General features: G+C 51.4%; 1 protein-coding gene across 4 annotated transcripts; it reads left to right on the forward strand.

Moving 5' to 3' along the window:
- The first annotated feature begins 1,117 nt into the window (after positions 1 to 1,117).
- On the forward strand, positions 1,118 to 11,517 carry Pomgnt1 (protein O-linked mannose N-acetylglucosaminyltransferase 1 (beta 1,2-)). 4 transcript variants are annotated; one of them, XM_059254754.1, is made up of 23 exons: positions 1,118 to 1,221; positions 1,686 to 1,855; positions 2,444 to 2,558; positions 2,639 to 2,757; positions 3,286 to 3,351; positions 3,440 to 3,553; positions 4,415 to 4,532; positions 4,714 to 4,812; positions 4,969 to 5,096; positions 5,446 to 5,516; positions 5,741 to 5,816; positions 5,979 to 6,062; positions 6,145 to 6,186; positions 6,381 to 6,439; positions 6,699 to 6,771; positions 6,855 to 6,983; positions 7,065 to 7,190; positions 9,400 to 9,464; positions 9,668 to 9,712; positions 10,094 to 10,229; positions 10,655 to 10,764; positions 10,851 to 10,966; positions 11,316 to 11,517. In XM_059254754.1, exons 2-22 carry the CDS (start codon positions 1,736 to 1,738, stop codon positions 10,936 to 10,938), a joined length of 1,983 nt encoding a protein of 660 aa, XP_059110737.1. In that variant the 5' UTR covers positions 1,118 to 1,221; positions 1,686 to 1,735; the 3' UTR covers positions 10,939 to 10,966; positions 11,316 to 11,517. The 4 variants fall into 4 exon arrangements, with proteins under 4 accessions (XP_059110737.1, XP_059110735.1, XP_059110736.1 ...); XM_059254752.1 differs by having other exon boundaries at positions 10,851 to 11,517; XM_059254753.1 differs by having other exon boundaries at positions 1,219 to 1,235; positions 10,851 to 11,517.
- The last annotated feature ends 2,536 nt before the right edge of the window (positions 11,518 to 14,053 follow it).

Genomic DNA, 14,053 nt, shown 5'->3' on the forward strand with positions numbered 1-14,053 from the left:
TTACTCTGAACTGCCCATCCTGCTTCCTCCACATCTGGCTGGTGACTCTGCCTTTCTTCCTCTCTGAGTCCTCTCTGTCCCAAGAAGTCCTGCCTAACCTCTTCCAGCCTAGCTAATGGCCATTCAGCTCTTTACTAGACCAATCACAGTGACCTATCTTCACAGTGTAAAGGAATACTCTGCAACACAGGTGGATCTCTGTGAGCTCAAGTCCTGGTCTACATAGGGAGTTCCAGGACAGCCAGGGCTAAATGGAGAGACCCTGTCTCAACCTCCTGCCCCCTCAAAAAAGACTAATCAGGGGTTGGAGATGGCTCTATGCTTAAGCACACCTGCTGCTCATCCAGAGGCTCAGTTAGGTTCATTGCACTATGACAGGCAAGGTCACAACTTTAACTCCTGCTCCAGGGGTCTCAGATCGAAGCTCTGGTCTCAAGGCACACCCTCACTACTTGTACATGCACACACATGCACATAATTAAAAATAACTTTTAGGGGTTTTTTTTGTTTTTGTTTTTAAAGAATCAGATAATCAACACGGCGGTGGTGGTGCATGCCTTTAATCCCAGCACTCAGGAGGCAGAGGCCGGCAAACGTCTAGTCTACGGAGTGAGTTCCAGGATAACCAGGGAAACAGAGAAACCCTGTCTCGAAAAAAAAAAAAAAAAAAGAAAGAAAGAAAGAAAGAAACAAAAGCCAAATAAAAGATTCGGAAAATCACAGCGCCTATCATTCATGGTTTATGGAATCAAGGTAACAGAGGCGCTCAGAACAGTAATGGAGCAGGTTTTCAATCCTCTCCTCCTCAGCCTGCAAACCGCCTCGCAGAGCTGGGCCATGCAGGCCTCATGCTGCAGCCCTCTGATCCTGGAGCGCTCAGGGAAATGGCCCGAAGCCCCGGGAAGCCGCTAGCTCCCGACTCCGCGGTGCGGGCATCTGCTCTCCCCCGAGGCCCACTGGTGGCCGGCTGCGACCCTGCGGGAGAGGCTGTGCATGCGGGCTCTCCTCGCACGCTGTAGTCGCCGGCCGCGGCCGCCGCCCTAAGCGCCGCCCGACGCCCTCTCACCCCGCGGCGGCGGCGGCGGCGGCGGCGGAAGCGGCGGGGCGGGCCGGCTGGGCCGGGGCGGGGCGCGAGCGGCATGGAGGAGGCGGAGGCCGCGGAGGCCGCGGCGCGCGGGGCCGAACTGTGCGGGCCCGAGTGGGGCCCGGGGCCCCTGAGCCGTGAGTGCCTCTCGGTGCGGGTCCCGGAGGGCTGGCGCGGGCTGGGTGGGTCTCCCGAACCTTCCGGCGTCCCTGCGCCCTGGGAGGAGAGGAGCTGAGCCCGATGGGATGGGGCGAGGGTGGAGGATTAGGGTGCGGGAGGTCGCTGTTAACTGGTCCACCCCGGGGCTGGAAAGGACTGGGATTTGCACCTTGTAAGGACTGATGAATCGTGAGAGTTGAGTTTCTGGCCTCCACTGAGGCTCTGAGTCTGGACTTAGTTTCTCCAGCCCCAGGGAATTTTCAGGTGATCCAATTCCTCTAAAGAATTTCTGGCGAGACCCAGAGAAGTTGAGCCACGTTGCCTAGGTCACACAGCTCAGCAGTTTGCTGAGAGAAGTGTTGCTAAGAAGTCCTCATCTCTCCAGAAGGCATTAGGCTTTGGGAGAAGCATCTTACTCCATGTGACTCTACGGTCCCCTCAGATTCCTGAAGTCATGGACTGGCCGGGACAGGGGTGACTCCCTAATCCAGTATGGATGACTGGAAGCCCAGTCCCCTCATCAAGCCCTTCGGGGCGAGGAAGAAACGGAGCTGGTATCTTACGTGGAAGTATAAACTGACAAACCAGCGGGCCCTGCGGAGATTCTGTCAGGTAAGTGAGGTCCCACATGTCTGGAAGGCTGGCCTCCTAACTTTACCCTAGCATAGACTGTGGACTAACTGCCCCGGCTACCAGGAAGAGGCAGCAGATTCCAGGAGGGGAACCTCTGTGTGTCACGACCTTCTCAGGCAGTGATTAAGACCCAGCATTCTGGAATCAGAACCCAAGCCTGGTCTCCTAGGCATCCAACAGAAACCAGAAGTCTGTCAGGAAGGCTTTGCCCCTGAACAGCCAGCTGTCAGGCAGTGTGGCCCAGGTTCTGTGTCTTCCTATTCTCCGCTATGGTTCTTGGGTCCTAAATCCACTCTCTAGGAACTAGTTATGGAGGGGACCAAGGAAGTCAAGGACTCAAGTGGAAAAATACAAGAGCTCTGGGTAAGAAGGGCCTGCTGGAGGGAGACTCGTCAGGGGAACTTCTCTGGGGGATGGCCACAAACCCATCCTGATTGAGAACCAGAAAGAGGAGAGAGAGGCCCCAGATTCTTTCTCCCTGTGTCCTCTACAGCCAGGGTCAAACTTTCAGAAAACCTCTGTGACCTGGAGGGGGTGTGCCTCAGTCTCCCCCATCTTTCCACTCAGACAGGGGCTGTGCTTTTCCTGCTGGTGACCGTCATTGTCAACATCAAGTTGATCCTAGACACTCGAAGAGCAATCAGTGAAGCCAATGAAGACCCGGAACCAGAGCAAGACTATGGTGGGAGTCCACTGAGGATGGGGTGGGGGACTATGCTAGTGAGACGTTATCCATGCCTGTTCCAACAACTCCCTCTCCAGATGAGGCCCTAGGACACTTGGAGTCCCCTCGGCGCAGAGGCAGCAGTCCCCGACGTGTGCTGGATGTGGAAGTGTACTCAAGTAGAAGCAAAGTGTATGTGGCAGTAGATGGCACCACGGTGAGTGGACCGGCATCTTCAGTCCAGTCAGGACCGGGGACTGAAGCCCTGTCTGACTACTGGTTTCTACCTGTTAGGATTAAGGAAAAGGTCTATGAAATGTCTGTGTGGCAAAGTCTCGGAAGTGCTCAGTTAGTGGCTCAGCAGGCCACTAACTCCCTGGTTTACTTATTATGTAACCCCTTCCTAGTCCCTTGGGCTTCAGCCTCGGCCCAGGCACTGGGGTCCTAGAGGTAATGGGACTTGCTCTTCCGAGAGACGCTTATTGGTAGAGGATTATAGGATATTCAGAGTTAAGCAGAGACAGCCCAGGGCTCTAGATGCCATGAAAGTGTTAAAAGGTAGATTGTAAAGAGATATGCTCTTTTTCTGATGAGGGTACCAAGGGGGCTTTCAGGGAGAGACAGCCTTGAGCCTGAGTTAGAACTGTAAGCAGTGACTGGCAGGCTGGTGTGTTTCATATTTGTAAGACAGAGTCACCGTGAATGCCAAGGTGAATAGCTGGATTATGTTTCTGCCACTGTACAGGTGCTAGAGGATGAGGCCCGAGAGCAGGGTCGAGGCATCCACGTCATTGTCCTCAACCAGGCCACGGTGAGCTTGAGGATGGGAGACCCAGAGGGCTGAGGCTGCACTCTTCCTTACTGGTAACACTATCTCATAAGAGGTTTGCTCCTGCCAGGGCCACGTGATGGCAAAACGTGTATTTGATACGTACTCTCCTCATGAGGATGAAGCCATGGTGCTGTTCCTCAACATGGTGGCACCCGGCCGTGTGTTGATCTGCACGGTTAAGGTCAGTGAGTCTCCCTGGCTGTGTTCTCCATGCCCCTAGCTCTGACTTTGCTCAAGGGAATGGGAAGAACTTCTGGGAAGGGTAGCTCAAGTTCCGGTCTGAGCCTTGGTTGGTGGGTTTTGTTTTGTTTTGTTTTGTTTTTTTGAGGGGGGAGTTGTTGTTTGTTTCTTAATCAGTCCAGCAGTTACTGAGCACCTGCTGTATGCCACTGTACTAGTTGTTGAAGATCCAATAGGAAGCAAGACAGAATTCCCACCTCCCTGGAGCTCACATCCCAGTGGTAGCAATAGAACAGTCAACCCAGCCTATAATGTCAGGAAATGACAAGAGAAGAAGAAAATAAAGAGGCAGAAAGACATGGCTGCATTTTAGGGAGGGAACACCTCTATTGGGAAATAGTATATGAGCGGAGGACTGGAGGAAGAGAGAAGTAAGCCTGTAGTTGTCTGGAGGAAAAACAGCCTAGGTAGAAACTTCTGGAATGATCTACGGGAAAGGCCTTGAAATGGAGAAGTACCTGGCAAGCTTGAGGGACAGTGAGGATGCCAATGGAGTCGGAAAAGAAAGGGGAATGAGGACAGTGTTGGGAAAAGAGTGTGGAGCGGTGGCAGGAGGCAGGTGCTGGTCAGGTGGGTGAAGGACTTAGTATCCGAGTGACCTTGAATGAGTCTCAGACTCTTAAGCCTTCAATACTTTTTTGTCTGTGAAAGACAGTAACCAAAGAGTATTGTTGGAGTCACTCAATGAGCCAACTTAAGTAAGAGATTTTATGTGTGGTACTTGAGACATAACCAGTGCTGCATAAGGCCAGGTCTCCTGGACCCACACAGGTCGTGTTGACTGTCTTTTTTGGTCCTCTAGGATGAGGGCTCCTTCCACCTCAAAGATACAGCAAAGGCTCTGCTGAGGAGCCTGGGAAGCCAGGCAGGCCCTGCCCTTGGATGGAGGGACACTTGGGCCTTCGTGGGACGAAAAGGAGGTTTGGGCACCAAAGGCTGTCCACCCTGTAGTATCAAGGGAGGGGCAGAATGATAAGAGATGGGTGTGCGATGGGGGTGTATAGGAGTCAGTGGTAATACTTCAGGTCAAAGTGGGCAAGGAGTTGGGAAGAAGCCCCACACTCAAGTCTGGGCCTTCATTTTTCCTTTTCCTTCGGCAAGGTCCTGTACTTGGTGAGAAACATTCTAAGTCTCCTGCCCTCTCCTCCTGGGGTGACCCGGTCCTGCTGAAGACAGATGTGCCACTGAGCTCAGCTGAAGGTGGGGTCAGTGGGGGCCGGGCTCAGGGGCAAGGCTTGAGCAGACAATGGGCGTTTGGACCCTCTGTGAGGCTATTTTTCCTTGACTGTGTGCCTGGGGCTTCCCTCACCTAGCTGGCCTGACGCCTTCACCCTCTCCATTTCCTCCTTCCCTTAGAGGCCGAGTGTCACTGGGCAGACACGGAGCTGAACCGCCGCCGCAGGCGCTTCTGCAGCAAAGTTGAGGGCTATGGAAGTGTGTGCAGCTGCAAGGACCCGACACCTATTGAGTTCAGCCCTGACCCAGTAAGTGGGGCCAGTGCAGTGAGGCTTGGACTCCTCCACAGCTTAGCAAAGAGCCTTAGGAACAATTCACAGCTGAGGTTTTCTCTACCTTGACCCGGTAGGCGCTAGCTCAGCATGATGTATACTCAACTCTGAAGAGAGGTTGGGGGTGGGGCAGGCCATGTTACCAGGGCTGAGTTGGACTCTGTGTGTGTGTGTGTGTGTGTGTATGGAAAGACAAGAACAAGGAAGACCCTTGGCCTGCTCCTTTCTGCTCCTGAGGCCCTTCTTTGCACTGAGAATTCTTCTCTAAATGGAGATCCCAGTTGGAAGGGGGAATAAGGGAAGCTAAAAGCTGTTTCTCACACAGCTTCCAGACAATAAGGTCCTCAATGTGCCTGTGGCTGTCATCGCAGGGAACCGGCCCAATTACCTGTACAGGTGAGCCTGGAGTGGGCTGTGTGCAGCACCGAGCGGGGATGTCAGGAGGTGGGTGGGTCCTTGGCTCGCCTTCCTGTACAAGTAACACTTGCAGGAAGCAGAGAGGCAGCAGATGCTGGGCCTGCTCGATATGGGTAAACACGGGACATAGGAGCCCATTTATAAACGGGAGTGGTGAATTGAGAGGACAGAGGAGCCCTAATCTACTTTTCCGGGCTCCCCAGGATGCTGCGCTCTCTGCTCTCAGCCCAAGGGGTATCTCCGCAGATGATAACGGTCTTCATTGATGGCTACTATGAGGTGAGTGGGGTTGGGGTCAGAGCCGGACACAAAGCTGTGGGTACTGAGCAGCCATGGTCACTGAGGGCTGGTGAGGGCTGTGAAATGTGAGAAGCTTGACATGTTGGGACCTGTAGAGGTGGAGAAGATAACACACACGATGACTGGTGTCCATGCCCACAGGAGCCGATGGATGTGGTGGCGCTGTTTGGTCTGAGGGGCATCCAGCACACCCCTATTAGCATCAAGAATGCCCGTGTGTCTCAGGTATTCCTTGGCAAGGGTGTAAGGGACAGATACCTGGTCCCATCCTCTGCCTCAAATCTTACGTGCCCAATTCCCCACCCAGCACTACAAGGCCAGCCTCACTGCCACTTTCAACCTGTTTCCGGTGAGTACCACGGATACCTTGGGTCTGTGGAGAGAATTGTGTTATGGAGAAAACTCTTGCCTCACCTGGCCTTGCACTTCTGATCTGAAAAATGGGGGAGCAGAGCAGTACGTGAACCCTGAGGGTTGGAGAGAGAAAGCCCTGGGACGAGAGCAGCCTCCTTGGAACCATGGTGTCTCTTCCCGTCCCTGTAGGAGGCCAAGTTTGCCGTGGTTCTGGAAGAGGACCTGGACATCGCTGTGGATTTTTTCAGGTGACAGGGGTAGCCCACCACTGAAGTGCTTATAAGCCGCATGGGAGTTCTGTGCTTGACTGGGTCTCCAGGGAAGGATGTGGTGAGGTACGCTGGAGAGCTTTGAGTGAGCCCCAAGGTTGGGGGAGAGCTTGCTTAGCTCGGGGGGCGTACGCTGGGCTTGTATAGACGGTAGAAAAGGTGGAGACAGTGAGACTGCCAGCATTGTGGTGTGTCTGGGTTTGTCCCTCTCTGAACTCTTGAACTCTGGCTCTCTCAGTTTCCTGAGCCAGTCCATCCACCTGCTGGAGGAGGATGACAGCCTGTACTGCATCTCTGCTTGGAATGACCAGGTAGGTCGGGTGGCCAGGGGTTAGTCAGCATGGGCGTCTGTCAAAGTTTGGAACTAATGCTCCATGATACCCCTTGTCCTTAGGGGTATGAACACACAGCTGAGGATCCAGCACTACTGTACCGTGTGGAGACCATGCCTGGGTTGGGATGGGTGCTCAGGAAATCTTTATACAAGGAGGAGCTTGAGCCCAAGTGGCCCACACCAGAAAAGGTACCCAGCAGGATAAGATGAAAGGGCTGGAGTCCCTATCAACTCCAAACTGGTAGCCTTCATAACATTCTGTGACCCCAGCTGTGGGACTGGGACATGTGGATGCGGATGCCGGAACAGCGCCGGGGCCGAGAGTGCATCATCCCAGATGTTTCCCGATCCTATCACTTTGGCATCGTGGGCCTCAACATGAATGGCTACTTCCATGTGAGTGGGGTATTAGGGAGTAGGGTACTATATGACTTTGTGGTCAAGGACATGGATTCTGGAGCCTAGTCCCGACACTCACTAGCCATGTTAATTACTGTTCTGTTTTTACCAGTTTCTCTATCTGGAAGATGAAGGTAAAAAATGCCCCCTCTGGGGGCCTGGAGAGATGGCTCAGCAGTTAAGAGCACTGGCTGTTCTTCCAGAGGTCCTGAGTTCAATTCCCAGCAACCACATGGTGGCTCACAACCATCCGTAATGAGATCTGGTGCCCTCTTCTGGCCTGCGGGCAGAACACTGTATACATAATAAATAAATAAATCTTTTTTAAAAAAAAAAAAAAGACCTGGATATTCAATTCTCAGCACCTACATGGTGGCTCACAACCATCTGTAACTCCAGTTCTAGAGTATCAGACCCCCCCCCCCTGTGGCACTGCACATACATGGTGTAGTCATACAGGCAGGCAAAACATCCATACACATAAAAATAAATATTTTTTATTTTTTTATTTTATTTTATTTTTTTTTTTGGTTTTTCGAGACAGGGTTTCTCTGTGTAGCTTTGCGCCTTTCCTGGAACTCACTTGGTAGCCCAGGCTGGCCTCGAACTCAAAGATCCGCCTGGCTCTGCCTCCCGAGTGCTGGGATTAAAGGCGTGCGCCACCACGCCCGGCAAAAATAAATATTTTTTTAAAAAATGCTGCCTCCCAGGGGCCAAACATAGATCACAAGCCTTGTGACCCCACCACTTGAGAGGCTGAGGCATGATGGGCAATAGTTTGAGGCCATCTGGACTTCATAATGAATACCCTCAGAAAATAAAACAGCCAAACTACCTGTCTGTGAGTGTTTTACCCACTGCATGTGTGTCCTGTTCATGCCTGATAGCTGAGGAATCTGGAAGAGGGCATTAGATCTCCTGGGACTGGAGTTACAGATGGCTGTAAACCACCATTTGGGTGCTGAGAACCCAGGGACCTCTATAAGAGAGCAGCAAGTACTCTTAACCACTGAGCCACCTCTCCAGCCTCATTATGAAGTCTAAATGAGTTCACAGATGTAAAAAGAATGTTAAAAACTGTAAGCTTTATATTAGAGTAGCTGGTATTGTACATTACTACTGTTTCTATCACTGAACTGTGGGTGCAGAAAGGATATACTTGTTCTAAGCACTGGGCCTTCTCCTGTCCTTGCAAGTATTGGCACACATGTTTCAGCCTGAGGTTAGCCAGGATGTCCCTAGCCCCCTCCGTTCCACCTGGCTGTACCTGGAGGTCCACTCTCCTGTTATAATAAGAGTGCATTTGAAACAGTCCAGCTGCAAGGGGTGTATTTAGTTTGGAACATCCTGGAAGACGGCAAGACCCCCAGAGGAAGCTAATAAAAGAGCCTTATTTCCCAAGGAAGCCAAGTGCTTCCTCAGGTCATTCATGGTGCCGGAATCAGCAGTTTCCTTCCTTCTGACCCATCTCGGCTATTGGCTTCATCCAACAGAAAGCGCTCTCTCTCTCTCTCTCTCTCTCTCTCTCTCTCTCTCTCTCTCTCTCTCTGTGTGTGTGTGTGTGTGTGTGTGTGTGTGTGTGTGTGTGTATGCTCATGCGTCTCCACCACCATCTCTTGGTTTTTTTAATAAATCATATTTTAATTTTTTTGAAGATTGATTTATTTATTTATTATGTATATGGTATTCTGTCTGCATGTATGCCTGCACACCAGAAGAGGGCATCAGATTTCATTACAGATGGTTGTGAGCCGCCATGTGGTTGGTGGGAATTGAACTCAGGACCTCTGGAAGAGCAGTCAGTGTTCTCAACTTCTGAGCCATCTCTCCAGCTCTTGTTGTTTTTTTAGGGTCTCTTATATCCCAGGCTGTCTCCAAACTATGTAGCTGAGACTGGTCTTGAACTTGTGACCCTCCTGCCTCCATCTTGCTTCTTTATTTCTAAGGCTCTGCAGCAAGCCTGGGAAAAACCAGTGGGAACAGGACTAATTCAGGGATCAGTAGCATGAGCCAAGGGACCAGCCCAAATTAAAGCTAGTAAAAGCTTGTCAAAGATGGTGCCAAGAAGATGGAGAGGCTGGAGGCAGTCAGAGAGCCCTTTCCAGGCTCTACTCCATTGTTTGGGTCCTGTGGTTCTGTGGTGGGTCAGTGAGCAAGTGTGGGCAGACTAAAGGCGGCCCTGACTTTGTCCTCACTCCCGTTCCAGGAAGCCTACTTCAAGAAGCACAAGTTCAACACGGTTCCAGGTGTCCAGCTCAGGAATGTAGACAGGTAGAGGCTGGCAGCAGGTCAAGGGGGTGGACAGCTGCAGGCTTGATGACCAGTCCTTGCTGGTTCTTTCCTGTCCAGGGCCTTGGGTATTTACCTGAGCCCTGCTGTGCTGTGCCTTTCCCCCGTGACCCTTCGCCCTGCCCATTCCTGTCCACGGGCCTGAGGGCCTCGCCTTCCCTTGATTCATTTCTTCTTCCCATCAGTCTGAAGAAAGAAGCTTATGAAGTGGAAATTCACAGGCTGCTCAGGTATGGCCTAAGGCAACTGGGATGCATGGCAGGGGATAAGGAATAAAATACAGGCTTTCTTAGTACCACTTACGGACACTATAGATAATGAAAACCAGAGTTCTCTAGTGTAAACATTACAAAGAATTTCAAGATGGCCGGGCGCTGTTGGCACACACATTTAATCCCAGCACTTGGGAGGCAGAGACAGGCGGATCTCTGAGTTTGAGGCCAGACTGGTCTACAGAGCAAGTTCCAGGACAGACAGGGCACACAGAGAGACCCTGTCTTGAAAAACCAAAAATAATTAAATAAATAAAAAGAATTTCAGTAGCAACAGAGCATTCACCACACCTGGGAAGTGTGTCCTGTCCTGGCCTTACTTTTCTGTCCCCAATGCAGTGAAGCCGAGGTTTTGGACCACAGCAAGGACCCTTGTGAGGACTCCTTCCTGCCAGACACAGAGGGCCATACCTATGTGGCCTTTATCCGAATGGAAAAAGATGATGACTTCACCACCTGGACTCAGCTTGCCAAGGTGCCCCAGGGCTCACCTGCCTCAGAAGTACCCTCACCAACATGCATTGCCCCACCTAGCAGAGAGTCTTTGTTGTAGAGTTTCAAGCTCAGAACCTTTTCATGCTCTCAAGAACCCCACTTCCTGGCCAGGTGTGGTTCTCTAGTGGTGAATGCCTTTAATACAAGCTCTCAGGGAGGCAGAGGCAGGTGGATCTCTTAGGTTTAAGGCCAGCCTGGTCTACAGACCAAGTTCCAGAATGGCCAGGGCTACACAGAGAAACATGTTTCAAAAAACAAAGAAACAAAGAACCTCTCTTCTAAGCCCTGCTCAAATCCATACTCCAGAGGACGCTTGCTCTTGAAGATTGAGGCAGCTGCTAGACCTTCAGTGGGCTGTCTCCACACTTCCTGACCCATCCCGTTCTTCTACTCTATCCCTGCCAGTGCCTCCATATATGGGACCTGGATGTTCGTGGTAACCACCAGGGCCTGTGGAGATTATTTCGGAAGAAGAACCACTTTCTGGTGGTGGGGGTCCCAGCCTCCCCGTACTCGTAAGTCGCCTCTTCTGTCCTGGGAGATGCCCTCCTGGGGTTGGAGCATGTCATCTTCTCTAGATCATTCTTCTGTTACATTTCAGAGTGAAGAAGCCACCACCAGTCACCCCTATTTTCCTGGAGCCACCCCCAAAGGAAGAAGGAGCCCCAGGGGCCGCTGAACAAACATGAAGCCTCCTCCAGGACCCTGCAGGGCTGGGTACTGTGTACCCCAGGCAGGCTAGCCCGTCACCCTATCCTGTAGGATTTTGTAGATGCTGGTAGGGGTTAGGGCTGGTTTGTTTTTAACATGAGATTTAATTACTAACTTTAGGGGAAGGATCCCCTGCTCCAACACCCGTTCCTGAGGTTAAGGTCTATTTATTACTTCCTTGTTGGAGAAGGGCAGGAGAGTACCCAGGACCTCTTTGGGATCCCTGGGGCAGCTGATCCTGCCCTTTTTACACCCCGTCCTCCCAGGCCTGGCTCAGAATCTAACCTATTTATTGACCGTCCTGAAGGCCTTGGGAATAGGCCCAACCTGGGGCCTTTATTCCTCTCTGGACCAGGACGCTGCCCTGAGGGTGGGACTGGCTCATACTCAGGAAACTGCTGTGCCCAACTGATGACAGGCCCAGCTGGGCCATGTGCTGACAGACTCACTCAGAGACCCTTCGACACTGGACCAGGCCTCCTCTCAGCCTTCTTTTTGTCCAGATTTCCAAAGCTGGATAAAGGTGGTCATTGATTAAAAAAAGGAGAAAACCTCTAGGGGTGTGTTTTGTGATAGTTTTGTGGGGAGCATGGCATGGTGGTAAAGGAGAGAATCATCTGGACGGATGGTGATGTGCTTTGGGTTTTTTTACTGTCTGCCATAGTTTTATCTTATGTGTGGAAGCCATTTGGCCACCAGGGGATGCCCAAGTCTCAAGCTTCAAGTCTTTTGTTTTTATTTGTTTAAAGCAGGCTCCGCCCTGGGACCAGCTGACTTTATCCCTGTTCTGGCCTTAGCTCCAAGCAGCCATCTCACACCCCTTCCTCACTGTTTACTGTCAGGCTGGTCCCTTCTTGTTTGTCTGGGCCCAGCACCTGTCCCCAGAAGTGCAGTAGCTAGAAGAGACCACAAAGAGAAACTTGGGGGAGGATGAGGGAATGGGAGAGCATGTAAATAGCGAAGACGAACGTGACTAGGCCAAAAGCAGTGGCGGCACCAGGGGTGTGGGAGATGATTTTGTAGGAGGATACTGGGCAAGCAGATAGAGGAGTGTTTCTGTGGCCTTCTGGATTGGTTGTGTGCAGAATTCCATATAGGGATGTTTTTCTGGAGAAAAAGGCCATGGTTTTTAGATTCTCAAGAGGCTAGTAACTCTAAAGAGCATAGGAAAGTCTGAGTTAGTCACCAGAAAATGGACAGTATAGTCCACTGGGAGTCAGATAGCCCAAGGCAGGGGAACATGACCTTTAAATGAAGTCTCTGAAGGATTAAGATCAGGACCTGAGTAGATTGCATTGTAAGAAAGGGTATAGATCTTTTGCCAAGGAGTCAGGAACTTACTGGAATTCCTGCCCTTTATCTGTTCGCTGTCCTGGCCTCTCTTATAGTGCCTGGAGTTGAGCACAGCAATGGCATCAGTGCGGTGGCTTTGACATTGCTTACCACCCTGACTCCTTCCGTGTTTGCTGGAGCTAGAGACAGCGTTTCAGGTGGCAAAGCAGGGACAGAGAAGCAGTTGGTCCATGATGAAGTGGCAGCCCTCCCTGGGCAGAGGAATCCCTCTTCACTTCCCACCCCTGCTTCCACACGGGTACCTATGGAAGGAACCGAGTGGTTGTGTGTGAGGCGCAGTTTGCTGGCAAAGAGTGGCAAAGGGTGGAGGCCAGCTAATTCCTCTCCCTGCCCAGAGCTCTAGTAGATTATCAGTTAGGCTTCAGTGACTGAAGCTGTGTGGCTCTAGCCAAGTCTCTGCTCCTTTTTGGGCCCAGCAAGTGGGTGAGAGTTGTGGGCTGCTCTGGAAAAGCCCGTAGGGACAGATGGGGGGTAGGGGGTGGGGTGCCAAAGGGAAGGGAGGAGGGAAGCCAGTTAGTCAAACGGCTTTGCTTGGTAGCAGCTACTGTCCTGTGGCCATCTTAGTGCTGCCACTTGAAGTTTAGAGACGTTCAGTTGGTTTGTTTATTTAAGACAGGGTTTCTCGGTGTCTCCCTGGCTGTCCTGGAGCTTACTCTGTAGCCCAGGCTGCCCTTGAACTCAGAGATCTGCCTACCCCTGCCTCCCAAGTGCTGGGATTAAAGGCATGCGCCACTACCATTTGGCTTAAAAGACATTCAGATTTTTGTCAGGGACGTTCTGGTCAGGTTCTTCAGATTGGACTATCACTGTACTAAGCAAGGTCTACCCAGTTACAAGAGTCAGTCTGGTCAAAGTCTCAGCCTCAGTGTTTCAGCTGAAAAGCTGTGGGACTCTGGCTGTAAAAACTAAGTAAAGACTAGAGGTGTACCTCAAGCAGTAGTGTGCTTGCTTAGCACACATGAAGCTGGGTGTGATCCCACATAAAACCAGGTGTGGTGACACCCACCTGTACACCCAGCACCTAGGAGATAGAGGCAGGAATTCAGTGTCATTCTCAGCTATATAGAAAGTTCACAGCCAGTCTGGGCTACATGAGACCTGCCATCTCAAAACAACAACAACAAAACAAGTGAGATCTTGGCTAGATGTGATGGTGCACACCTTTAATCCCAGGACTCAGGAGGCAGAGGCAGGCAGCTTTCTGAGTTGCAGGCCAACCTGGTCTACAGAGCAAGTTCTAGGACAACCAGGACTACGTAGACCTTGTTTCAAAAACAAAAACAAGAAAAGGATGCTTGGGTGAAGGAACCAGTGCTGGTGGTCATTGTGTAGGGAGCCTTGCTATAATTATGATTTCAGACCATACACTAAATGTGCCACCATGACCAACCAGGCCACACCCTACAACTACCCAGTTCCCATTCAAGATGATGGGAACATACCCAGTGTGCCCAGCCACCCTCAGGGGGTACAAGTCTGGATTGGCTCAAGAACCTGTGAATGCTCCCATTGATGGAAGAGACCCACTCCCCTGTTGTCCTCCAATAAAAATGTGTAAATCAACTCCCCCAAGAAGATATGGATCTTTAGAGCAGTGAATAGGCCAACACCAAAGAAAAGATTTTAACGTTCTCTAAAGTAGGGCACATAGCTTAGAGCTACTCATCAGGGTTCCTGGAGGGCTTCTTGGAGCCCAAAGAGTGACTCCACCCCCACAGCCCTGACAATAATTCTGTTCTC

Source organism: Peromyscus eremicus, chromosome 2 (assembly GCF_949786415.1).
Source record: "Peromyscus eremicus chromosome 2, PerEre_H2_v1, whole genome shotgun sequence".
Taxonomy (NCBI): Eukaryota; Metazoa; Chordata; class Mammalia; order Rodentia; family Cricetidae; genus Peromyscus; species Peromyscus eremicus.

Coding starts and splice junctions, on each gene's coding strand:
- Pomgnt1 (XM_059254752.1), top strand. CDS start 1,736: ATGGATGACTGGAAGCCCAGTCCCCTCATCAAGCCCTTCGGGGCGAGG. Junction 3,554..4,414: donor TGTTGATCTGCACGGTTAAG/GTCAGTGAGTCT, acceptor TTGGTCCTCTAG/GATGAGGGCTCCTTCCACCT. Junction 5,817..5,978: donor TCATTGATGGCTACTATGAG/GTGAGTGGGGTT, acceptor CCATGCCCACAG/GAGCCGATGGATGTGGTGGC.